Source organism: Pristiophorus japonicus, chromosome 13 (genome assembly GCF_044704955.1).
Source record: "Pristiophorus japonicus isolate sPriJap1 chromosome 13, sPriJap1.hap1, whole genome shotgun sequence".
Classification (NCBI taxonomy): Eukaryota; Metazoa; Chordata; class Chondrichthyes; family Pristiophoridae; genus Pristiophorus; species Pristiophorus japonicus.
This window is the reverse complement of record NC_091989.1, coordinates 147,674,314-147,699,433: the sequence shown is the minus strand read 5'-3', so window position 1 is coordinate 147,699,433 and position 25,120 is coordinate 147,674,314. Positions and strand designations below refer to the sequence as shown.

The window sequence follows — 25,120 nt, the reverse complement described above, 5'->3', positions numbered from 1 at the left end:
GTTCACCAGACTGATTCCCGGGATGGCGGGACTGACCTATCAAGAAAGACTGGATCAACTGGGCTTGTATTCACTGGAGTTCAGAAGAATGAGAGGGGACCTCATAGAAACATATAAAATTCTGACGGGGTTAGACAGGTTAGATGCAGGAAGAATGTTCCCAATGTTGGGGAAGTCCAGAACCAGGGGTCACAGTCTAAGGATAAGGGGTAAGCCATTTAGGACCGAGATGCGGAGGAACTTCTTCACCCAGAGAGTGGTGAACCTGTGGAATTCTCTACCACAGAAAGTTGTTGAGGCCAATTCACTAAATATATTCAAAAAGGAGTTAGATGAGGTCCTTACTGCTAGGGGGATCAAGGGGTATGGCGAGAAAGCAGGAATGGGGTACTGAAGTTGAATGTTCAGCCATGAACTCATTGAATGGCGGTGCAGGCTAGAAGGGCTGAATGGCCTACTCCTGCACCTATTTTCTATGTTTCTATGTTTCCTCATAAGTCAACCCCCTCATCCCCGGAAGCAACCTAGTGAACCTTCTCTGAACTGCCTCCAAAGCAAGTATATCCTTTCGTAACTATGGAAACCAAAACTGCACTCAGTATTCCAGGTATGGCCTCACCAATACCTTATATAGCTGTAGCAAGACTTCCCTGCTTTTATAGAAACATAGAAAATAGGTGCAGGAGCAGGCCATTCAGCCCTTCTAGCCTGCACCGCCATTCAATGAGTTCATGGCTGAACATGAAACTTCAGTACCCCCTTCCTGCTTTCTCGCCATACCGCTTGATCCCCCGAGTAGTAAGGACTTCATCTAACTCCCTTTTGAATATATTTAGTGAATTGGCCTCAACTACTTTCTGTGGTAGAGAATTCCACAGGTTCACCACTCTCTGGGTGAAGAAGTTTCTCTTCATCTCGGTCCGAAATGGCTTACCCCTTATCCTTAGACTGTGACCCCTGGTTCTGGACTTCCCCAACATTGGGAACATTCTTCCTGCATCTAACCTGTCCAAACCCGTCAGAATTTTAAATGTTTCTATGAGGTCCCCTCTCACTCTTCTGAACTCCAGTGAATACAAGCCCAGTTGATCCAGTCTTTCTTGATAGGTCAGTCCCACCATCCCGGGAATCAGTCTGGTGAATCTTCGCTGCACTCCCTCAATAGCAAGAACGTCCTTCCTCAAGTTAGGAGACCAAAACTGTACACAATACTCCAGGTGTGGCCTCACCAAGGCCCTATACAACTGTAGCAACACCTCCCTGCCCCTGTACTCAAATCCCCTCACTATGAAGGCCAAACATGCCATTTGCTTTCTTAACCGCCTGCTGTACCTGCATGCCAACCTTCAATGACTGATGTACCATGACACCCAGGTCTCGCTGCACCTTCCCCCTTCCTAATCTGTCACCATTCAGATAATAGTCTGTCTCTCTGTTTTTACCACCAAAGTGGATAAACTCACATTTATCCACATTATACTTCATCTGTCACGCATTTGCCCACTCACCTAACCTATCCAAGTCACTCTGCAGCCTCATAGCATCCTCCTCGCAGCTCACACTGCCACCCAACTTAGTGTCATCCGCAAATTTGGAGATACTACATTTAATCCCCTCGTCTAAATCATTAATGTACAATGTAAACAGCTGGGGCCCCAGCACAGAACCTTGCGGTACCCCACTCGTCACTGCCTGCCATTCTGAAAAGTGCCCATTTACTCCTACTCTTTGCTTCCTGTCTGACAACCAGTTCTCAATCCACGTCAGCACACTACCCCCAATCCCATGTGCTTTAACTTTGCACATTAATCTCCTGTGTGGGACCTTGGCGAAAGCCTTCTGAAAGTCCAAATATACCACATCAACTGGTTCTCCTTTGTCCACTTTACTGGAAACATCCTCAAAAAATTCCAGAAGATTTGTCAAGCATGATCTCCCTTTCACAAATCCATGCTGACTTGGACCTGTCATGTCACCATTTTCCAAATGTGCTGCTATGACATCCTTAATAATTGATTCCATCATTTTACCCACTTCCTAAATGTTGAATACCCCTGGATGTTGAGTTCCCAGCCTTGGTCACCCTGCAGCCATGTCTCCGTGATGCCAATTACATCATACCCGTTAACTGCTATCTGCGCAGTTAATTCATCCACCTTATTGCGAATACTCCTCGCATTGAGGCAGAGAGCCTTCAGGCTTGTCTTTCTAACACACTTTGCCACTTTAGAATTTTGCTGTAATGTGGCCCTTTTTGCCTTAGGTTTCTCTGCCCTCCACTTTTACTTTTCTTCTTTCTATCTTTTGCTTCTGCTCCCATTCTACTTCTCCCTGTCTCCCTGCATGGGTTCCCATCCCCCTGCCATATTAGTTTAACTCCTCCCCAACAGCATTAGCAAACACTCCCCCTAGGACATTGGTTCCGGTCCTGCCCAGGTGCAGACCATCCGGTTTGTACTGGTCCCACCTCCTCCAGAACCAGTTCCAAGGTCCCAGGAATTTGAATCCCTCCCTTCTGCACCACTCCTCAAGCCACGTATTCTTTTAAGCTATCCTGCGATTCCTGCTCTGACTAGCAATCCTGAGATTACTACTTTTGAGGTTGTAGGACCTCATCCCGTTTTTTACCTATATCGTAGGTACCTATATGCACCACGACAACTGGCTGTTCACCCTCCCTTTTCAGAATGCCTTGCACCCGCTCAGAGACATCCTTCACCCTTGCACCAGGGAAGCAACATACCATCCTGGAGTCTCGGTTGCAGCCGCAGAAACGTCTATCTATTCCCCTTACAATTGAATCCCCTATCCCTATAGGGTGACCAATATTCCCAATAATTTCATACTAATTTCAGTCATCAGACAATGAGATCGCCTGCAGGCTCAAAGTAAAAGGCGGTGGGGCCCCAAAGTCTCAGAAATTGGAAATGGGAACAGAGCATTGACATCCTGCTATAGTTGCCTGGGACAACACATTGCTCAAAGTTGTCCATATGTGAAGGCAGATTGTATCTTTAGCAGGAAAACTGGGCATCTTGTGAAGGCATGCCAATTAAAGGGTAAACCAGCTTTCAAAGCTACGAGTAGAAATCCCCAGAGACTACATAGCATGGAAGTACAACAACAGGACAAGGAGATGTTCGAGCTAAACATCATCTGGAGCACGAGGTCAACGGACAGCGATTCGAAAAGTTTCAAAATCTACATAGCTGTTGCGGGATTAAAGATACCCATGGAAATCGGCATTGGTGCATCCATGAGTGTAGTACCGGAGTGGCTATACCTTGACAAATTGCGGGATTTCCCATTGGAGAAAGCCAAGATAGAGCTGCGAGGCTACTCGGGAGAGAACATTCCGGTGGTAGGTCATATCACCGTACCAGTAAAATACAAGGATCAAGTTCGGAGTTTGCCTCTAATAGTAGTGCATGGAGACAAGCCTGCCTTACTCGGAAGAAATTGGGTGGGATCACTGAAGCTGGATTGGAGTGAGATTTTTCGTGTTGAAACAAGATTTGCGTCAAAGGATGTCGTCATCAAGAATTATCCGAAGGTGTTTTGCGAAACGGGCAGTCCGATCCAAGGCTTCAAGGCGACTTTCAGGGTACAGAAGGATGCTAGATCGGTTTCCTGCAAGTCACATTCCATACCATATGCACTCAAGAAGAAAGTTGAGCAAGAACTCAAAAGACTAGAGACTGAGATCATTATTTCTAAGATAGATCGATGTAATTGGGCTATGCCCATTGTTGTTGTACCTAAATCCGATGGTAAGGTAAGATTGTGTGGTGATTATAAAGTAACCGTAAACCAGGTTGTAGAGAGTAATGTCCCCAATACATTGCCAAATATAGAAGATTTGTTGACAACACTGACAGGGGGTCAGATTTTCTCAAATTGGATCTTACGAATGCCTACTTACAGCTTGAACGAGACAAGAAGTCCAAGTCATGCTTGACTATAAATACTCATCTAGGCCTATATCAATTTAATAGGCTACCATTTGGAGTGTCTTCCTCCCCTGCCATATTCCAAGGGGTAATGAACCAGATTTTGCAAGGTATTAAGGGGCTAGTATGTTATTTAGATGACATACTAATTTCAGCCCAAAATAGGCAAATTCACAATAACATATTCAATGAAGTCCTCAAACTGCTAGAGAAGCAGAGTACGAGTGTCTGTTCGCAAGTGAGAGTTATTTCAAAACTCAGTGGAGTACTTAGGGTACAGAGTAGACAAAGATGGTTTACATCCAACCAAGGAAAAACTGGATGCAATCAGAAATGCACCCACTACCAAGAATGTCACTGAACTTTGATCATTTTTGGATCTTTTGAACTATTATGGGAAGTTCCTACCAAATTTAGCTATAGTATTACATCCACTGAATGAACTATTGAAAAAACAGGTCCATTGGAAATGGTCAAAAGAATGCGATACAGCATTCAAGGAGTGTAAAAGCAACTTGGTAGAGAGCACTATGTTCACTATGACGTGTATCAGGAGATCAAGCTAGCATGTGATGCCTCTCCATATGGAGTGGGGGGCAGTAATCTCTCATGTATTATGTAGTGGGGAGGAGACACCAATTGCTTTTGCTTCATGCACTCTCAGTGCCAGTGAGTGTAATTATGCGCAAATCAAAAGGGAAGTTTTGGCATACATTTTTGGGGTCAAGAAGTTCCACAAATACTTGTATGGTCATAAGTTTACTCTCTTTACGGATCATAAGCCCCTGACAGCAATCCTCCATTCAAAGTCCCCAGTTCCAACATTAGCTGCAGCCCGAATGCAGAGATAGGCTTTGATTTTGTCAGCACATACATATGATATTGAATGCAGATGATCAGTAATGTGGATGCTATGTCTAGATTGCCTTCCCCATCACAAGTTACATCCGTTAGGGAAGAGGTGTTCTATTTTTCAAAAATCGATAAACTGCCAGTCACAGCTGAAGAGATTGGTAGAGCTACCAAACATGATCCAGTTATGTCAAAGGTGTATGATTATATTGCAAATGGAGGGCCAAACCAGGTAACAAAGATTTTCATCCATTCTTCATTCTTAGGAATGAATTATCAGTCGATAAAGATTGTATCATGTGGGATGCAAGAGTGGTGAAACTAAATAAATTCAGGTCCAAATTATTAGGAGACCTCCATGACCAGCACTTGGGAATGTGCTTGACCAAGAGTTTTGCACAGAGTTACTTATGGTGGCCAGGTCTTGATAAAGACATAGAGTACATTGTAAGTCAATGTGTATGTCAATCAGTAAGCAAGCAACCACCATCAGTACCATTACAGCCAAGGAAATGGCCTCCCAGGGGTGGCAAAGGCTACATATTGATTTTGCTGAGCTAAAAGGACAACAATTGTTCATTGTGATTGCGAGCCATTCGAAATGGGTCGAGGTGTTTCCAATGTGGAAAATAACAAGTAAAACATTAGGCATTTTGCAAAGATTATTTTCTTCATTTGGCCTCCCAAAAGAAATTGTTTCGGATAATGGACCACAATTTTGTTAAGAATTTGCAGTTCACGAGCAAAAATGGGTGTGAAACATACCAAGGTTCCACTGTACCACCCTGCTTCAAATGGTGCAGCAGAGCACACTGTACAAATTGTAAAACGTGCCCTCATCAAACAAATGTTGGATCCAAATCCAAAGAAACTACAGTTGTCATTGGACCACAAATTGGCTAATTTTCTAATAACTTATCGTAATACTCCTCACACAACTACTCGTCGAACACCAGCAGAGTTGTTTCTCAAACGACAGCCATGAACCAGATTCTCGTTGTTAAAACCAAACTTGGCATAGTCCGTAGAAGAGACACAATTAAGACAAAAAGAGAATCATGATAGAGGTAGAGTAAGAGAGAAGTGTGAAATTAAATCAGAAGGTGAGAGTGAAGAACTATCACCATAAATGGTTAAAGTGGTTGCCAGGAAGAGTGGTGAAGATATGTGGTCCTCACACATATTTGGTCAAGATGTTTGATAATGGACAGGTTAGGTTTGTTCACATTGATCATATTTTACCCACAAATATGGAAGTAATTGAAGGTGGGATCAGATAGTTTTGATACACCAGTAGCATATCCTACATCCAATATAATGGAAACAAATCCAAGAGAAAGTCAGAATTTAAGTCCAAGTCTGAGTCAGGAGAACAAACAGTCTGAAGTTAGAGGGAGTTCAAATGAAAATCAAGGGCATCCCTTGGAGGAAAACTTCCCTCAGGATCAGCCTCGAATGAGTTTAAATTCGATACCATGTTTAGAAGGTTCTGTTCGAGAGCGAAGGTATCCTCTTCGAAACAGAAAACAAGTGGTTAAGCTTGATTTGTAAATATGGCAAAATAAGTCCATATCCTTTGTTATGTATAACCATACAAGTTATGCATGATGAATGTTTGTTATAATAACTTCTTCATTAAGGAGGGAGAAGTGTAATGTCTGTAGCTCCACACTGCGGACACCTGTGTTACTGCAGCTAGTGCTGTTCAATAAAGAGGTCAGACGTTTCCGGAACCTGCTGCCATCTTACAGGTTGTGTGTTAGTGTACTCTCTGAAGATATCACAGCATTAATCTGGAAAATAAATAGCAAAAGTGAAATAACAAATTAAGAATGGATGGGGGTGGTGGGAAATAGAGGAAAAAGCAACAAAAGGAAACGCAGATCAAATTTGATTTGCACTTCAGTAACACTAGGCATTTCTCAGTATAAATTGGGCCAGAGTGCTGTAGAAGGTTGCTTTGGCTCTTCAAACAACTCCCAGGTGATTTATTTTGCTCCTCTTCCAAAAAAAAGTTCAGACTCAAATCTGGGACTTGTTTCTTCTAAGCCAGTCTCCTTGCAGCATAAAATAATCCTTTGATGGTGAATAAAGAACTGCACAAATAGCCAAGACCCATGTATGTATCCCCATTTTGTCACTGGGAGATTTTTTGTGTTTTAAATGTTTTTTTTAAATAATGGATCTTAAAATAATCTGTAAAATCCATAAAAAGTTTATTTTTAAAGCTTCAGGGTTTTCTTATAAAATTCATAAGGACTTAACAGGGTTCAGATCTCATCCCTGTGATTCTCCTGTTGGGTTGGGTAATGCTACCTTTATTGCGCTCAACCTCTCTTTTCGGCGCACTTACCGGAGATGCGCCGCTTTTCTCCGTTCAGAAGTGCACCGAAAAAATTCCTCCTCACTTTGGCCGCTGACCGGCCTCGCCCCAGTCGTTGCACAACGTGGCCAGTCGAGTCGGGGGTGCTGCCAGCGTCCTGCGTTGAAAACAGTGCCAGGACGTCTGCACATGCGCATTGGAGTCAGGTCGCACTCTCCGCGCATGCACAGTAACGCTGAAATTTGGCAATCTGCCCAGCCTCTCTCTCTCTCTCTCCCCACAGATGCCACATTCACTCGCTCTCCTCCTCCGCACCCCTACCCCCTCTTCATTTGCAGCCCAGCCCCTCCCTCTCCCCGTGGAATACAAATGCCGTGTTGAATCCCGATGCTAATCGCTCCTGCCCCTAGCCCAGGCCGAGTGGTCGGTCCCCCGCACAGACCGACCCACTGCCTTCCCGGGTCGAATTTTAAGGAGGTAGAACTTACTTCAATTTTTTATTTGTTATTTAATTCTTAGAACTTTTTGTTTGCAAGGTTTGGTGGTTTGTAAGGCTTGGTGCTTTAGGTGCAGGTCCGCTCCACTTCTTTTATTTTTGTACTTTAAGCTTCCATGAATGCTTCTGTTGTGTAGTAAATTAACTTTGCAAAGTTTGTCATATGATGTCCTGTATAGCGGTTTGATCCTATTCACATTCTTTAGTCATTAAGTTTCTTTATTAGTGACCAAATTAAATTTTAGTCTTTCGAAACCCACTCGGCCAGGGCTGGGGCGGGCAGGCAGGAGAACTGATAGAAATCATCCAGGCAGGAGCACCATCAGTGCTCCTGCCTGCCCCTAGCCCAGGCCGAATGGCCTCCGATATACCTACCTGCGCTGATTTCTTAACTCTCCGCAAGGGTTTTCTGAAGTGGCCACTTACGCTGGCCTAAGTAGATTTGAAGTAACTATTAGCTGGCCAAAGTTGCCTAAATGGGCCGAACTGGCATAGGTGGCTGGTAACGTCCCACTTTGAGAAAAAAAACTTTAACAATCGTAACTAACTCACTTACACTGGTGCAAACTGAATGTGCAAAATGTGGATTTTTAAGATACGCTATAAAAATCAAGTTACTCCAAAAAAAAACGGAGCAATTCCTGGCCAAAATTGAGCCCATTATGTGTACTATAATGATTGAAGAATAAAGCAGAACATTCGCTTGTTGGCAAGACAAAAAAAAAATCTACAGTAGAAAAGTTTATAATAAAGACATCGGATAGTTACCTCTTCTCTGTCCCTCTGAGTGCCAAGCATATATCACCAACAGCTGGCACATAACTGCCTGAAATGAATGTTTCCTTTTCCATTGCTGTTTGGTTAATTTCATCTTCGAAAGCACACAGTCTGATAGTAAAGAAAAATAATCTTTAGCCACTTATTGAATTTAAGAAAGAGATGTCGATGTGTAATATATGTGTGTGTATGTATATCACACACACACACATATATATATATGGAAAAACTATTTTTACAAATTCTTAATTATCTGTAGTAATACGAGATGTGTTTACTTACTCTTCCCGAGTTGCTACTAATTGCACATAGAAGTGCTTCGGACTATAAAATTCAGAAATGATGACTGAATGGTAATTTCCATCATTCTCGAGAACGGCATGTTTTAAATCTTTACCACAAGGTAGCCTATAAAACAAATTAGAACATTTGCACCAAATTTGGTTTCATAGATGTACTATTAGAAATCATTTGACCAGTTTATTCCCTGAATGGAAAATAAATTCTTGAAGCAGCGCATTCTTATTAACTGCAGTTACTTATGTAGGCAAACACAGTAGCAATTCTGTTCATCAATGTCCTGTAAGCAGTCGTGAGATGACAGCAATGCTTTTTGTTGGTATTGGCTGAGGGAAGAACATTGGCCAGGACATTTGGCATCATTTATCTGAACAGCCAAGAGAGGACTTTGGTTTTGCATCTCACCTCCAACAATGCAACACTATCTCATCACTGCATTGAAGTTTCCGTTTTGATTACGAGCACAAAATCTTGATAAGGGTTCTGCACACATCTTCTGATCCCAAGACGATCTCAGATAGCGCAGCACGTGCACGTTAGGATGTGGGTTTTATCGAACGATTCCTGCTTCATAGTGAGTTTCTGATCTCAGCTGAGTTGTTGTGGAGGCGTTTTCCCCAAGTGTTGGAGATTTAAAAAGAATAAAAATTAATGAACTTATGCTACACTTGTACACCTTCTTGCAGTTGGTGCAAAGCAGCATAAAGACCAGGTAACAATGTTTTATTTAAACTTATTATCTTGGTTAGGCAATGGCTAATGTCTCAAAAATTCAGGAGAAAATAATTTGCAAAAATTGAGCAAAAGATAAGTCGACCGAACAAAATATCTCAACTCCAACAAAAAATAAAACCTATATGGTAGTGTTTTCTTAATTCTCTGAACGATAGACATCCTCCATGCACACTGTAGATGATAGGCAAGTTTGATAGATTCTGGGACAACCATGTACGAGCATGCACATGAAAAGTCATGACTTTTTCAGATGAGTAATGCTGCATGTGATTTCTTATTGTTATACAATATGAAGACCTGTGCCACTGTCTAGACTTTAACTGAGGCCTAACCAAGATCTTGTCCAAGGACAAAATGTTTGATTTAATAGTTGCCATGTTTCAATAACCTAGTCAACCAGAACATCTCTGGATTCTATCCAGTTGTGATGAGATTCCCTCCTGGGAAGCAGAAGGTTCCTGCTCTGTTCATGGCTATAACAACTCTTGTGGATTTATTTAGCTAATAAAGGGTTATCTATATACTTTTGTTCAGTCTGTTCATTTCTTTTGAGCTACATACTGAATTAGAGAAAATACATACAATAAGCTTCATATCCCAGAAGAGGAGAGAACATTCAACTTCCAGACTGACATAGGAACACATGTAGACTATTCAGCACACCCCCCACCCGAGACTGTTTCACCATTCAATGAGATCATACTTGATCTGTATCTTCACTCCATCTACCTGCCTAAGTTCCATATCCTTTTATACCCCTGTCTAACAAAAATCTATCAATCTCAGATTTAAAATTATTAATTGAGGTAGCATCTACTGCTTTTTGTGGGAGGGAGTTCCATACTTCGCATAAAGAAGTGTTTCCTAACTTCTCTCCTGAATGGCCTGGCTCTGGTTTTAAGGTTATGTCCCCTTGTCCTGGACACCCCCACCACCGGAAAATGTTTCTCTCTATCTACCTGATCAATTCCTTTCAAAATCCTAAAAAATCTCAAACAAATCACCCCTTACCGTTTTATATTTCAGTGAATACAACACTAGTTTATGTAATCTATCCACATAATCTAACCCTTGGAGCCCTGGTAACATTCTGGTGAATCTGCACTGCACTCCTTCCAAGACCAATATATATTTTCTGAGGTGCGGTGCCCAGAACTGTACACAGTACTCCAGATGTGGTCTAACCAGGGCTTTGTATAGCTGTCGTAAAACTTCCTCCCCTTTAATATTCTAGCTCTCCAATTATAAAGACTAACATAATGGGCAAAAATATGAAGGCAGAATATTATCTGAATAGCGGCAGATTAGGAAAAGGGGAGGTGCAACGAGACCTGGGTGTCATGGTACATCAGTCATTGAAAGCTGGCATGCAGGTACAGCAGGCGATGAAGGAGGCAAATGGTATGCTGGCCTTCATAGCTAGGGGATTTGAGTATAGGAGCAGGGAGGTCTTACTGCAGTTGTCGATGTCATGTTTGTAACCATCACATAACTGTAACCTTTATGTAACAACACTGTACACTGTATACACCTGAGTAATGCACACCTTGACCACAGGAGGTGAACTTGTGGGAGACACTCCTCACCTGGTCATCCAGGTATATAAAGGGAGGTTCCATGCAGAGTCAGCACTTCTTGGTCCTGGGAATAAAGGTTCAGGTCACGTAGTGACCTTGTCTGCATGCCCTGGTACATGCCTCGTGTGATTCTATAGTAAGGTGTAAGGACACTACATTTGGCGACGAGAAACGGGAATCAACGACCCACGAGGATGGCCACCAGTAGCACAGAGGAAGGGTACTGTGTTGGTGAGGACTGGGACGATTTCGTTGAGGCTCCAGCAGAGCTTTGTCATGAAGGACTGGCTGGGAGAGGAAGTGGCTGGCAAGCTGTGGATCCAAGACATATGCGCTGATGAAAGACCTGCTAGCACTCTTTGAAGTGCTCAGCACTCTGATCGGTGAGCACCTCAAACCGGCGAGCAGTATACACATGGCCCGGCACCGGTTCTATACACACCGGCGTCGGGAGGGACAAAGCATATCGGACTTCATTGCGGACCTTCGGCATTTGGCCAGCCTCTCAATTCACAAACACCTGCAGGGGGGAGATGTTAAGGGATTTCTTCATGGAGGGCATTGGTCATGCCGGGATTTTCAGGAAGCTTATTGAGACCAAGGACTTGACTTTGGAAAGGGCAACACTGATAGCTCAGATCTTCATGACAGGGGAAGAGGAGACCAAGATAATTTACGCATGCAGCCCTGGTTCCAACGTGGCGATGGACCAGGGAGTTAACATTGTAAACGAGACTCAGAACCCCGTAGGCAGGCAAGGGCAATTCGACATGGCCCAGGCAGCAACAGGCTCTAGGGTGGGCCAGCAACAGAGATAATGGCAGGGGATTCGGCAATTCACGCCATTACAAGGGACAATGCGTCCTGGGATGGGACCATTGACACTCAGCAACAGAGTGCTCAGGAGTAATCAAAGAGACAGAGAGGAATGCCTGTTAACAGTTCCTTTGTTCACAACAATCTCAGCTCATGCTGGAGGTGCGGTGGCAGACATGCTGCGAAAACCTGTAGGTTTCAACAATTTATCTGTAGAAACTGTAACTTCAGTGGACATCTGCAGAATGTGCAGAAAGCCCGTAGCGAGGCTAGTTTACGAAGCAGAGGAACCAGACGAGGGGTCTGCAAGGCAGGGTGATGCTTGGGGCAAAGCTATGGACGCTGAAGTCCAGTGGGTTCATGTGGCAGACGTCCACAGCTCGTATACCAAAACGCCACCTATGATGATGAAAGTTCTATTAAATGGCATCCTGGTAAGCATGGAGCTGGACACAGGAGCCAGACAGTCACTTATGAGTGCCCAACAATTTGAAAAACTATGGCCACTCAAAGCTAACAGGCCCAAACTGAAACGCACTGACACGCAGCTACGGACATACACCAGAGAGATCATCCCAGTACTAGGCAGTGCAAACTTGGTGGTCACACACAATAGATCAGAGAACCGGCTGCCACTCTGGATTGTCCCGGGGAATGGTCCCACGCCCTTGGGGAGGAGCTGGCTAGCCGAGATTAACTGGAAATGGGGGATGTGCCGCCATTTCATCTGTGGAGCGAAGTTCATGCTCACAGGTCCTACAGAAATTCGAGCCATTTTTTCAACCAGGTGTCGGGACTTTTAAGGGCACCAAAGTAGTGATACGCATCACCCCGGACGTCAGACCAGTGCACCACAAAGCCAGAGCCGTGCCGTATGTGATGCATGAGAGAATTGAGAGAAAGTTGGGCAAGTTGCTAAGAGAGGGCATAATTTCGCCTGTTGAATTCAGTCACTGGGCAAGCCCCATCGTTCCTGTCGTGGATGGCTCGGTCAGGATTTGTGGCGACTACAAGGCCACCATCAACCGAGTGTCACTACAGGACCAAAACCCGCTTCCGAGAGCGGAGGATCTTTTTGCCACGCTGGCAGGTGCCAAGCTGTTCACCAAGTTGGACCTCACTTCAGCCTACATGACTCAGGAACTGGCTGAAGAATCCAAGCTTCTGACCACCATCACTATGCACAAGGGGCTATTCGTTTACAACAGGTGTCCGTTTGGCATTCGTTCAGCAGCCGCTATCTTCCAGAGGAACATGGAAAGCCTGCTTAAATCCATCCCTGGAACAATTGTATTCCAAGATGACATCCTAATCACGGGTCGAGATACCGAGGAACACCTCCACAACCTGGAGGAAGTGCTACGCCGACTGGACCGGGTAATCTTACGACTAAAGAAGTCCAAGTGTGTGTTTTTGACCCCAGAGGTCGAGTTTTTGGGCAGGAGGGTTGCCGCAGACGGGATCCGGCCTACCGAATCCAAAACGGAGGCGATCTGTCGTGCGCCCAGGCCCGGCAACACATCGGAGTTGCGGTCATTTCTGGGACTATTGAACTACTTCGGGAACTTTCTGCCGAACTTAAGCACATTGTTGGCGCCGCTGCACGTACTCCTGGGGGGGACTGTCAAGAACGGGCTTTCAGTCGGGCGCAGAATCTGCTTTGTTCTAACAAGCTGTTGACCTTATACAACCCCTGTAAGAAACCGGTTTTAACGTGTGATGCATCATCCTATAGGGTTGGGTGCGTGTTGCAGCAGATTAATGACGAGGGCCAACTCCAACCTGTGGCTAATGCCTCCAGGTCGCTCTCCCAGGCAGAACGGGGATGTGGGATGGTTGAAAAGGAAGCACTCGCATATGTCTACGGGATGAAAAAGGTGCACCAGTACCTTTTCGGCAGAATGTTCGCGTTAGAAATGGACCACAAACCATTAACATCCCTGTTGCCCGACAGCAAGGTTGTCAATGCCAATGCGTCAGCTCGCATACAGCGGTGGGCCCTTACGCTGGCTGTGTATGACTACACCATACGGCACCGGCCAGGCACCGAAAATTGCACTGACGCGCTCAGCAGGCTCCCACTGGCGACCACCGAGGGGGGCGTCGGAACAAAGCGCGGAGATGGTCATGGCCGTTGAGGTTTTCGACAACGCAGGCTCCCCCATCACAGCCCGCCAGATCAAAATCTGGACCAATAGAGATCCCCTCCTATCCCTGATAAAGAAATGTATCCTGACTGGGGATTGGGCGCCTGCACATGGGAGCGTATCCCGAGGAGGTCAGGCTGTTTCACAGACGGATGGACGAGCTCTCCATCCAAGCCGACTCCCTGCTATGGGGCAGCCGGGTAGTCATGCACCAGCAAGGAAGGGAAGCATTTATCAGGGAACTCCACAGCGAGCACCCAGGCATCGTGCTAATGAAGGCCATTGCTTGGTCACATGTATGGTGGCCGGGAATTGACTCAGACCTGGAACACTGGGTTCACAGATGCACGACGTGTGCTCAGTTGGGAAATGCCCCCAGGGAGGCCCCATTCAGCCCGTGGCCCTGGACCACCAGGTCATGGTCACATATTCACGTAGACTACGCGGGCCCGTTCACGGGAAAAATGTTCCTGATTGCTATCGATGCATACTCGAAATGGATCGAGTGCATCATATTGAATTCGTGCATGACATCCACCACCGTGGAAAGTCTGCGTACGGTCTTTGTGACCCATGGCTTGCCGGACATCCTGGTTAGCGATAATGGCCCGTGTTTCACTAACTATGAATTCCAGGAGTTTATGTCGGGTAATGGTATCAAATACGTCAGGACAGCACCGTTCAAGCCGGCTTCCAATGGCCAGGCAGAACGTGCGGTTCAAATCATAAAACAGGGCATGCTCCGGATTCAAGGACCCTCCCTTCAATACTACCTATCGTGCCTCCTGCTGGCCTATAGGTCCCGCCTACATTCTCTCACGGGAGTCCCGTCCGCGGAACTACTCATGAAACGCACGCTTAAAATGCGGCTGTCCCTCATTCATCCAGACCTGTCAGACATTGTTGACGGCAAGCGCCAGTCCCAAATCGAGTGCCATGATCGCAACTCAGTGGGGAGATGCATAGAAATTGATGACCCTGTATTCGTTCTCAATTATGCTTTGGGACCCAAGTGGCTTGAGGGTACTGTAATTGGCAAAGAGAGGAATAGGGTCATCGTGGTCAGACTTAACAATGGGCAGATATGCCGCAAACATCTGGACCAAGTGAAGAAAAAGTTCAGCATGGACACTGAGGAAGATCATGAGATATCACCCACACCACTGCCAGTGAACGAGCAACAAGGACACACCAGCATGCACAGTCCCTGCGGCCAGCCCGGAATCACCTCAGGCGACAGAGACGCATGCCAAGGCCCAACCACCAGAGCCCCAACTGCGGCGCTCCACGAAAGAGCGTCGACCGCCTGAAAGACTCAATCTTTGACCCAAAGACGTTGGGGGGAGGTGATGTCATGTTTGTAACCTTCACATAACTGTAACCTTTATGTAACCACTGTACACTGTATACACCTGAGTAATGCACACCTTGACAACAGGGGGTGAACTTGTGGGAGACACTCCTCACCCGGTCATCCAGATATATAAAGGGAGGTCCCACACAGGGTCAGCACTTCTTGGTCCTGGGAATAAAGCTTCAGGTCACGTAGTGATCTTGTCTGCAGTACATGCCTCGTGTGATTCTATAGTAAGGTGTAAGGACACTACAGTACAGGGCCTTAGTGAGGCCTCAACTGGAATATTGTGTTCAGTTTTGGTCTCCTAATCTGAGGAAGGACGTTCTTGCTATTGAGGGAGTGCAGCGAAGGTTCACCAGACTGATTCCAGGGGTGGCTGGACTGTCATATGTGGAGAGGCTGGATCAATTGGGTCTTTATTCACTGGAGTTTAGAAGGATGAGAGGGGATCTCATAGAAACATATAAGATTCTGACGGGACTGGACAGGTTAAATGCGGGAAGAATGTTCCCGATGTTGGGGAAGTCCAGAACCAGGGGACATAGTCTTAGGATAAGGGGTAGACCATCTAGGACTGAGATGAGGAGAAACTTCTTCATTCAGAGTGTTGTTAACCTGTGGAATTCCCTGCCGCAGAGAGTTGTTGATGCCAGTTCATTGGATATATTCAAGAGGGAGTTAGATATGGCCCGTACGGCTAAGGGGATCAAGGGGTATGGAGAGAAAGCAGGAAAGGGGTACTGAGGGAGTGATCAGACATGATCTTATTGAATGGCGGTGCAGGCTCGAAGGGCCGAATGGCCTATTCCTGCACCTATTTTCTCTGTTTTTGTCAGCCTTTTTGATTATTTTTTGTACCTGACAACTATATTTTATTAATCTATGTACATGGACCTCTCAATCTCTTTCGACTTCCACTGTTCCTAGCTTTTCACCATTTAAATAATACTCAGATCTATCCTCTTTTGGTCTAAAATGGATGACCTCACACTTATCTGCATTCAAATCCATCTGCCAGTTTCGCCCACATGCATAATCTATCAACGTACCTTTGTAATTTTATGATCCAGTCTATAATACTATACCACCAATCATTGGGCCCAAGTTTCCACATGATTTGCGCCCGATTTTTAGGAGCAACTGGTGGAGAACGGACTATCTTAGAAATCGCAATTCTCCACATTTTTTTTTCTGCAGTTCTAGTCAGGTAGAACAGTTCTACTTTGGAACAGAATTTTTTCTTCAAAAGGGGGCGTGTCCGGCCACTGACGCCTGATTTCAAAGTTTCCACAGTGAAAACGTACTTAAAAACTAAAGTAGAATGGAGCCAGTGAAGATTTTTGTAGAACTGAAAAAACCTGTTCTACACATTAAAAAATCAGGCGCAGGTTACAAATTAGACGCCCAGAACGAGGTTGGGGGGGGGGGGGAATTCTACAATAAATCCTTATTTATACTTCTAGAAATATTATACAAATAAATCCATCTGAATAAACATTTATAAGCCAAGAAAAGATTAAATAAACCATCTTCCTACCTGTGTGAAAGTGCTTCAGCCAGGGAGAATTCTGCAGCCGTTCGTGCCGCTGAGCGGGAGGGAGAGAGAAAGAGAGAGAGAGAGAGAGAGAGAGAGAGAGAGAGAGAGAGAGAGAGAGAGAGATGGAGAGAGAGAGGGAGACGGAGAGAGAGAGGGAGACGGAGAGAGGGAGACGGAGAGAGAGAGGGAGACGGAGAGAGAGAGGGAGACGGAGAGAGAGGGAGGGAGGGAGGGAGAGGGAGAGAGGGGGGGAGGGAGAGGGAGAGAGAGAGGGGGGGAGGGAGAGGGAGAGAGGGAGAGGGAGAGGGGGGAGTGGGTGTCGGGTCGGGGGGAGCGGGTGTCGGGTCCGGGGAAGCAGGAGCTGGCCGTGGGAGGAGCCTCATTCACGCAGCCCCAGTGAGGCCATTCAGCCAGGGCTAGGGGCTGCGTGCTTCGGGCCCCTCCCACACAGTTCGGTGTCTGGAGCTACTGCACTTGCGTGCCGACTGTAGCGCGCATGTGCAGAGGTCCCGGCACTGTTTTCAGTGCAGGGACCTGGCTCCGCACCCCCACAGCTCGTGCTGGCTGCGCCGAGGGCCAGAGGACCTGCAAGTAGGTGGAGAATACCGAGGATTTTTTTAGGCGCCGTTTTAGGCGCGAAAAACGGGCGCCCAGCTCGGAGGGGCGCCCGTTTTTTTTCTTGTGGAAACTTGGGCCCTATGTGTCATCGGCAATTTGGATATATGTCTGTCAAATGTGTTATCCAAGTCATTAATAAATAGAGTGAATAGTTGAGGTCCCAGCACAGATTCTAGTGGGACACCACTAGTCACTTCCTTCCAATTAGAGTACCTGCTCATTTTTCCTACTCTGTCTTCTACTGCCTAACCAATCTCCTAACCAGGTCAATAATTTCCTTCAATTCCATGATCTTTCATTTTAGCTACAATCTCTATGTGGAACCTTATCAAATGCCTTCTGGAAATCCAGATAAACTATATCCATAGACATTCACCTCTACTACTATAGTTACTTTGTAAAATAAATTCATTAGGTCTGTTAGACATGACCTACCCATTACAAATCCATGTTGGCTTGCTTTAATCAGCTCAAATACTCAGTTACTCTGTCATTAATTATAGATTATAATAACTTCCCCACAACAGATTGTTAGGCGAACAGGTCTATAATTTCCTGGTTTCTCTCACCTTCTTAAATAATGGGAGTTACATTTGCAATTTTCCGATCTAAACAAACAATTCCTGAAATTGAGAAAGCTTTGGAAGATTACGGCTGAAGTATCTGCAATTTCCTCACCTACTTTGTTTAAAACCCTGAGGTAGAAACCATCAGGTACTGGGGATTTGTCAGTCTTTAGCGCCATTATTTTTTCCCTATACGGTTCTCTTTAGTGATTTCCAGTCTTTAGTTCAGTAATTTCCCTGGAATGTCAGGTATATTATTCTTCTTTGAAGACTGGCACAAGTCATTATTCAGTAAGAATGCATTTCCTTATTTTCATTTGCAATATTACCCACATCTGTTTTTAAATGGCCCACATTATCCTCGACTACCCTTCTCTCTTCTAATCTAATTGTAAAAATTTTCTGTGCTAATCTTGATATCCCTCTTAAGTTTCTTTTCGTATTCCTTTTTGCAGCTCTTAATGCAAATAGGCACAGCCTCTGTCTTTGAACAGAAAGATGGCGCTAATCTTTGCGTCGCCGGATAACCAGGCCCATCTACAGATGCCTCCAATTTCTAAAACTGCTGGACTAGTTCTGGATGGATCTTCACTCAGGAGAGTGTATTAATATGTTGTCTACTGTAAGGGTATAGAGTTGTAGCAGGCAAAGAGTAGACAAATAGGTGGTCAAGAATGGAGATACTGAAGATAGTGTATCGATCTGACATAAAATGGTCCAGATTAAGAGGGCTTATCAGTAGTAGGAGGGTCTGAGGAATCAGTGAAGTTCCTCTACCTTGCGGTATGGATTGTAATTGCCTATTGTATGTAACACTTTCTTATGTATGTAAAGCACACTTATAACAAATTAAGCCTGATGGTTAATGAACCATCCTTAACCTTAGTAACACATATCAAAGACAGTAGGTCAGCAGTTAAGATACATAACATTTTGACTGGAGTGTCTGGGGAAGAGATAAGAAAGTCAGTGTTTGGGAACAGAGTTACTTCAGGCGTCATGGAGGCTAAGGCAAAGTTCACATCACTGAACAAACACAGTTAACATATGATGGGAGATGGACAGTTGGGAAACATCACAGAGCCAGTCTGATAAGACAAATCAATGTAACTTTGCTGATAAGCAGTAAACCAACCGGTGCTTTTGTGGGAGAGGCACACACTTCGGTTTGGTGTAAAATTGTGGGCGAGAAGGTTCACGTTTGAACATTTCCCTTACATGTGCTCAAATACACTAGTTGAACCAAAGGTTTCGTCTGATTGATTCCGTGGTCGTTATATGGGCAGGGGTGTCGATTCCTTATATCAGGGAGTCCACCTTGAAGGAGAGAAATCTTCTTTTAACCCCTACATCTACCTTGGCTAAATGCAGAGTCAAGCAAGTAGCACAATACCCAGGTACAATTTTACTTGTAGAATCACTCTTTACAAAGGAAGATGCAGCAGATCAAAATAGTATTGTCTTACCGCGTAAACATCAGATTGCCTTGTACCTGTACTATAGTCTGGAAAAGTTTCACAGCTATCCTTATTACTCTTATTTCCAAATCAACTGCTCTATTGCCTACATACCTTTAGCCCTGCGTATTTGTTTGACTACCACTGCCAACTGCGGGAGGTCATCATGTCAGAATGTTCCATAGTACATTGTTCTCCTTTGACCCCATGAGATAGCCAGGACTGAAGCTTGGTTGATTGTTACCAGTTGGGAAAGATGGGGGGGCTCCATGAAGAGACCAGTGGCTGAACTGGTTCAGCTGAAGTAGTTGCATAAAAAGATAGGCACTGGGAACTACAATGGGAATGTAAGTTGTGAGGAGGATGCAAAAAGGCTTCAAGGGGATATGGACAGGCTAAGTGAGTGGGCAAGAAAATGGCAAATGGAATATTATGAGGAGAAATGTGAAGTTATCCACTTTGGTAGGAAAAATAGAAAAGCAGAGTATTTTTTAAATGGTGAGAGATTGGGAAATGTTGGTGTTCAGAGGGACCTGGTTGTCCTTGTACACAAATCACTGAAAGTTAACATGCAGGTACAGCAAGCAATTAAGAAAGTAAATGGTATGTTGGCCTGTATTACAAGAAGATTTGAGTATAAGAGTAAAGACATCTTACTGCAATTATATAGGCCCTGGTGATACCACACCTGGAGTACCGTGTACAGTTTTGGTCTCCTTTTCTAAGGAAGGATATACTTGCCATAGAGGGAGTGCAACGAAGGTTCACCAGACTGATTCCTGGGATGGGGGGGGGGGGATTGTCCTATGAGGAGAGACTGAGTAGACTAGGCCTATATTAGCTAGAGTTTGGAAGAACGAGAGGTGATCTCATTAAAACAGGGCTTGACAGGGTAGATGCAGGGAGGATGTTTCTCTTGGCTGGGGAGTCTAGAACCAGGGGTCACAGTCTCAGAATAAGGGGTCGGCCATTTCTGACTGAGATGAGGAGAAATTTCTTCACTCAGTGTTATGACACTCTGGAATTCTCTATCCAAGAGGGCTATGGAAGCTCAGTCGTTGAATATATTCAAGACAGAGATCGCTAGATTTTTGGATATTAAGGGAATCAAGGGATATGGGGATAGTGCAGGCAAATGGAGTTGAGGTAGATCAGCCATGATCTCACTGAATGGGGGAGCAGGCTTGAGGGGCCAAATGGCCTACTCCTGCTCCTATTTCTTATATTCTGATTATGATGGCAGCTAAAAGCAATATTTCAATATGTTCCTCAAGCCAATATATGCTAAACCTCTTGCCAACTTGTTTTGCTACTTTATTTGCGCTTTAGATTGCTATCGAGGGAGCATAAAATTAGTCACTGGGGTAACCATATGAATTAAAAATCATGTTTTTTAAAATATTTTGCCTTGAACAATGGCTAGCCTCACTTTTTTTGGAGATTCATCATCTGTTGCAAACAACTGGGACTCCTGAGAAACCTGTAAAATTAAAAACCTATAAGGATTAAACACAAATATTTGGTAATCTGTCTAATTACAGTGTCAGCTGTGGCTCAGTTGGTAGCACACTTTTATCTGAGAGAGAAGGTTGTGGGTTCAAGTCCCACTCCAGGGACTTGAGCACATAAATCTAGGCTGACACCGCAGTGCAGTACTGAGAGAGTGCCGCACTGTCGGAGGTGCCGTCTTTCGGATGAGATGTTAAACTGCTCTTTCAGGAGGACGTAAAAGATCCCATGGCACTATTTTGAAGAAGAGCAGGGGAGTTATCCCCGGTGTCTTGGCCAATATTTATCCCTCAATCAACATAACAAAAACAGATTATCTGGTCATTATCAAATTGCTGTGTGCAAATTGGCTGCCGTGCTTCCCACGTTACAACAGTGATTACATTCCAAAATTACTTCATTGGCTGTAAAGCGCTTTGAGACGTCCAGTGGTCATAAAAGGCGCTATATGAATGCAAGTCTTTCTTTCTTTGCCTAACCTACTCAGTAAGGAGGCTAGAGACATGTCATATGTACGCTCAGCATCCAGCTTCCTCAGAACCGAACAAGCTGGGCAATCCTTTCGCAATATGTAGAGCAGGAGTGCCAAACATGTGTGCTGTGCTCAAGGTTGTCCTAGGTCCTGAAACGGGACACAAATCTCCTGCATGTTGCTTCTAACATCTCGGGAGAACTACGCCTTTGAAACTTTGAACTGCAGCATCGCCCTCCCCCTGCCGGCACAGAGATCCGGCACACATGTGGAGTACATGGTCGTGGTTTGCGGGTTTGGGTGGGGGGGGGCGCGCGGGGGAAAGAGACAGTCACAAGATTATTAAGATCTGGTCACTGGAAACAGAGATTGGGACTTGGGGGTGGGGTGGGTGTCAGGGGACTGAGACTGGACAGGGTTGGGAGATTGGGACTGGAATCAGGGGAGAGATAGAAACAGGACTGTGGATTTGGTGGGCGGGGGGGAAAGAGAGTGGTAGTCGGTGTTGGGCTCAGCATTGCAGAGCCAGGAAACTCAGCAGCAACATGGTGAATAGGAGTAGTGCAGAGAGAGATGCAGCCAGTAAAGGGGTGAATGAAATCTGGGGTCCTTATTGTGGGCAAAAAGTGCAAGATTGTTTCCACTGGCGGGCAAATGGGGAACAGAGGGACGCAGACTGAGGATTCTCACTGAGCTGAGGAAACATCACCACTAGCTCCAATACATGGAGGAGATGCAGGAGAGCCAGATATGGTCCGGCAGTGGCCTGAAATGGCGCTGTGCAGCTGAGAGGAGCACTCCTGCTCCTCCATACGCCGAAGAAGAAGTAAAAAAAAAAACTTTCCAACCAATACTTCAGTGGCCTTGAAGGAGTGTAGTTTAGGCCACTGTACGACTGGAAAAACTAGTTGGAGCTTGCATGCGCCACCTAGATTTTCACACATTTTGCAGGACGGTCCTGAAATAATGCAGGACCCTTCTTTGCATAGTTAACTTGATCCATACACTGATTTCAGGCAGCCACCAGGTTTTTTAAAAACCACTTGCCCAGAAGTTGATATACATTGCAGCCATTTTACACCCCAAAAATGGGCAAACCGCAAAAGAATTTCTATCCCAGTATCTCCAAATAACTTTTGCTGAATGTGGTCCATGTCAAGTGCCAGGATGTCAGATCAAGCTCATCTTGTAAATTGAGTTTGACATCCCTGATGTCGAAGATGCTGAATGAAGAATTATGTTTCCCACGTTAAAATCGAATGATTGTAAATTCTAAAATAGTGGAGTACAACTAGATTGATTAGGAAGACATTTTTAACGTCGTAACAACTTACTCCTTCTGGGGGGACTCCTCATCAGGTAAACTAAGTCCAGCTGTTCTGCAGAGAACTTTCAGTCTTTCAACGTGCTCTGCATTATTAGTTCCAAATCCAGAATTAATGATTTCCGAGCGAATGTTATATTCCAATATTGTAGTTTTCAGATCAGCTAGTTTAGTCAGGTGTACCTTAACAGGAAATATTATCAACCATAAAAAAGACCGTTGATTTGCACAATGTATGCTATCTGGTTGCAAAAATCCATAATTTAGTCTTGTTAAAGTTGCAATACTATATCAAATTTTATCTACTGTAGTAATTTATTTCAGTAGCTAAGGCATACAAGAGGTTACCTGTTACACTGAACACATTTTAGAAACACATGTACACATATAAATATAAAAAAGATCTTGCATCTGTCGAATGCTTCCGATCTCTGAACTTTTTCGTTGCCACAATTTTTGAGTAACATTTTGAGTAACTTTTATGTCAACATTTACAGTATGTCAACATTTATAATGGCTATTTCAATGTCAACAGTTGTCTGTCAAAATGTACTTGTAGACTCTTAGCACTAGGTAGGTGATACTGGTGCCATTCTCTAAACTCTCTCCAAGAGAAATTTGGCATTAGGGGTACCAGCGGGACAAGGGTTAAAGTGCTGGTTCCTGCACCGACCCATAAGGAGGTAAAAGGCCTCTCTTCGGCCTTGTACCAAGACTCCAGAAGTTATCAATTCGATAATATTCTGACAGGATACGATGTGAGAACCTAAACAGACATTGATAAGACCTTGCGAAGAGACTCGAGGCGGACTCACGGGCACCAAGGAGAATCAACAAATTCTGACCTAATGAAGTCATTCTAGTCACGGCCTAAGGTGGTCACGAGGGTCTTGGCCTGTCAATCCAAAGTAGCACGAATAAGGTAGTCCAATTAGAGAAGTAGCACTGATGAGGTAGTCCAATTAGAGATCTAGGGAGGTCTTACCAGGGAACGGAGGGGTTTTTGAAATGTATAAAAGTTGTATGATTGTGCTGTTTGGGGAGCATCTCCACTCACAGGCGGCTGTGATAAGAGGTGTTCCCGGACATTCGTAATAAAAGATCATTATACCTTGCCATTCGTCTCTGTCTGGTAACTCCGGGGGCCGTTACGCGGGTTGGGGCAAGCGTCAACCCTCTATATCAGGGGGCCCGCTCGTGGGAGGAGAAGCCTTCCCATTTTCCCCTTACATTTGGCGCTACGAGCAGGGTGCGGACTTCCCGAACGGAACAATGACCCAGCTGTTGGGGTGAGTAAGTTTTAATTTACCACCTTCAAGTTAGAGCTGTGGCATTGTAAACCACAAGGGAAGGACATCTGTACAAAGAACCATTTGTAGCAGGTCCAGGAGGGACGGAGACGGAGGACAGGGACGATCTAGAGGTGGAAGAGGGTCAAAAGGTGCATCCTAAAACACGCGCATGGAGGTAGCACAGCAGTGCGAAGGTACAACGCAAGGGAAGTTATAGAGGAAGGTCTATTGACCCAAAGCGGTACGAGCGCACGGTGCAGGGACGAGACATATTGACCCAAAGCGTGGCAGTACGAGTGTACGAGGGATCAGGTCAAACTCCTGGGCGAGTGGTGAGCTATCTGCGAAGGTGTAAAAGGGACTTTGAAAAAATGTTAAAACTGCAAGCTTTAGCAGTTTAGAAAAAAGACATTGTAACGACCTTGAAACTGGAATTTGAGAAAACGAAAAGCAGCCCTCAAAACCTACGTGCTAGACTCCGTTCTAGTTATGGAGAAAAGAAAAAAGATAAAGACACAACTTTGAAAGAAAACAAATAGAATAAAAAAGACTCACCTGACAGATAGAGGAAATGGTGTGATACGTCAGGGCACACACTATGATTAAGGCCATAAGGGATGAAAATTTAAGCAGTCCTACAGGAAGGACTTACCTTTTTTAACTCTGCAGGAAAGGTCTCAGGAGGTCCCGAAGCTTGGGAGATGGCCACCCAGGTGAACGGACCTATTTGGAACTTATCTACAGGGAGATAGTTATCGAGAAATATGGCCAGCTTGGCGTTTAGCCAAGGGCCAAAAGGGGGAAATTGTAAGAAAAATTTGGCATTAGGGGTACCAGCGGGACAAGGGTTAAAGTGCTGGTTCCTGCACCGACCCATGAGGTAGTAAAAGGCCTCTCTTCGGCCTTGTACCAAGGCTCCAGAAGTTATCAATTCAATAATATTCTGGCAGGATACGATGTGAGAACCTAAACAGACATTGATAAGGCCTTGCGAAGAGACTCGAGGCGGACTCAC

At 44.9% G+C, this 25,120-nt stretch overlaps 1 protein-coding gene across 6 annotated transcripts in view; it reads right to left on the bottom strand.

The window, feature by feature from the left end:
• The window catches only part of tdrd12 (tudor domain containing 12), a 212,313-nt gene that overhangs the window by 57,705 nt on the left and 129,488 nt on the right, over positions 1-25,120 (bottom strand). For all 6 annotated transcript variants that reach the window (XR_011596358.1, XR_011596357.1, XR_011596359.1 and 3 more), the window contains exons 25-27: positions 22,824-22,996; positions 8,681-8,806; positions 8,390-8,509 (exon numbers count right to left, since the gene is read on the bottom strand). Coding sequence is in view for 3 of the 6 variants with exons in the window: in XM_070898098.1 (XP_070754199.1) it covers positions 8,390-8,509; positions 8,681-8,806; positions 22,824-22,996 (419 nt within the window). In the remaining 3 variants the exon portion in view is untranslated. The remainder of the gene's footprint in view (positions 1-8,389; positions 8,510-8,680; positions 8,807-22,823; positions 22,997-25,120) is intronic.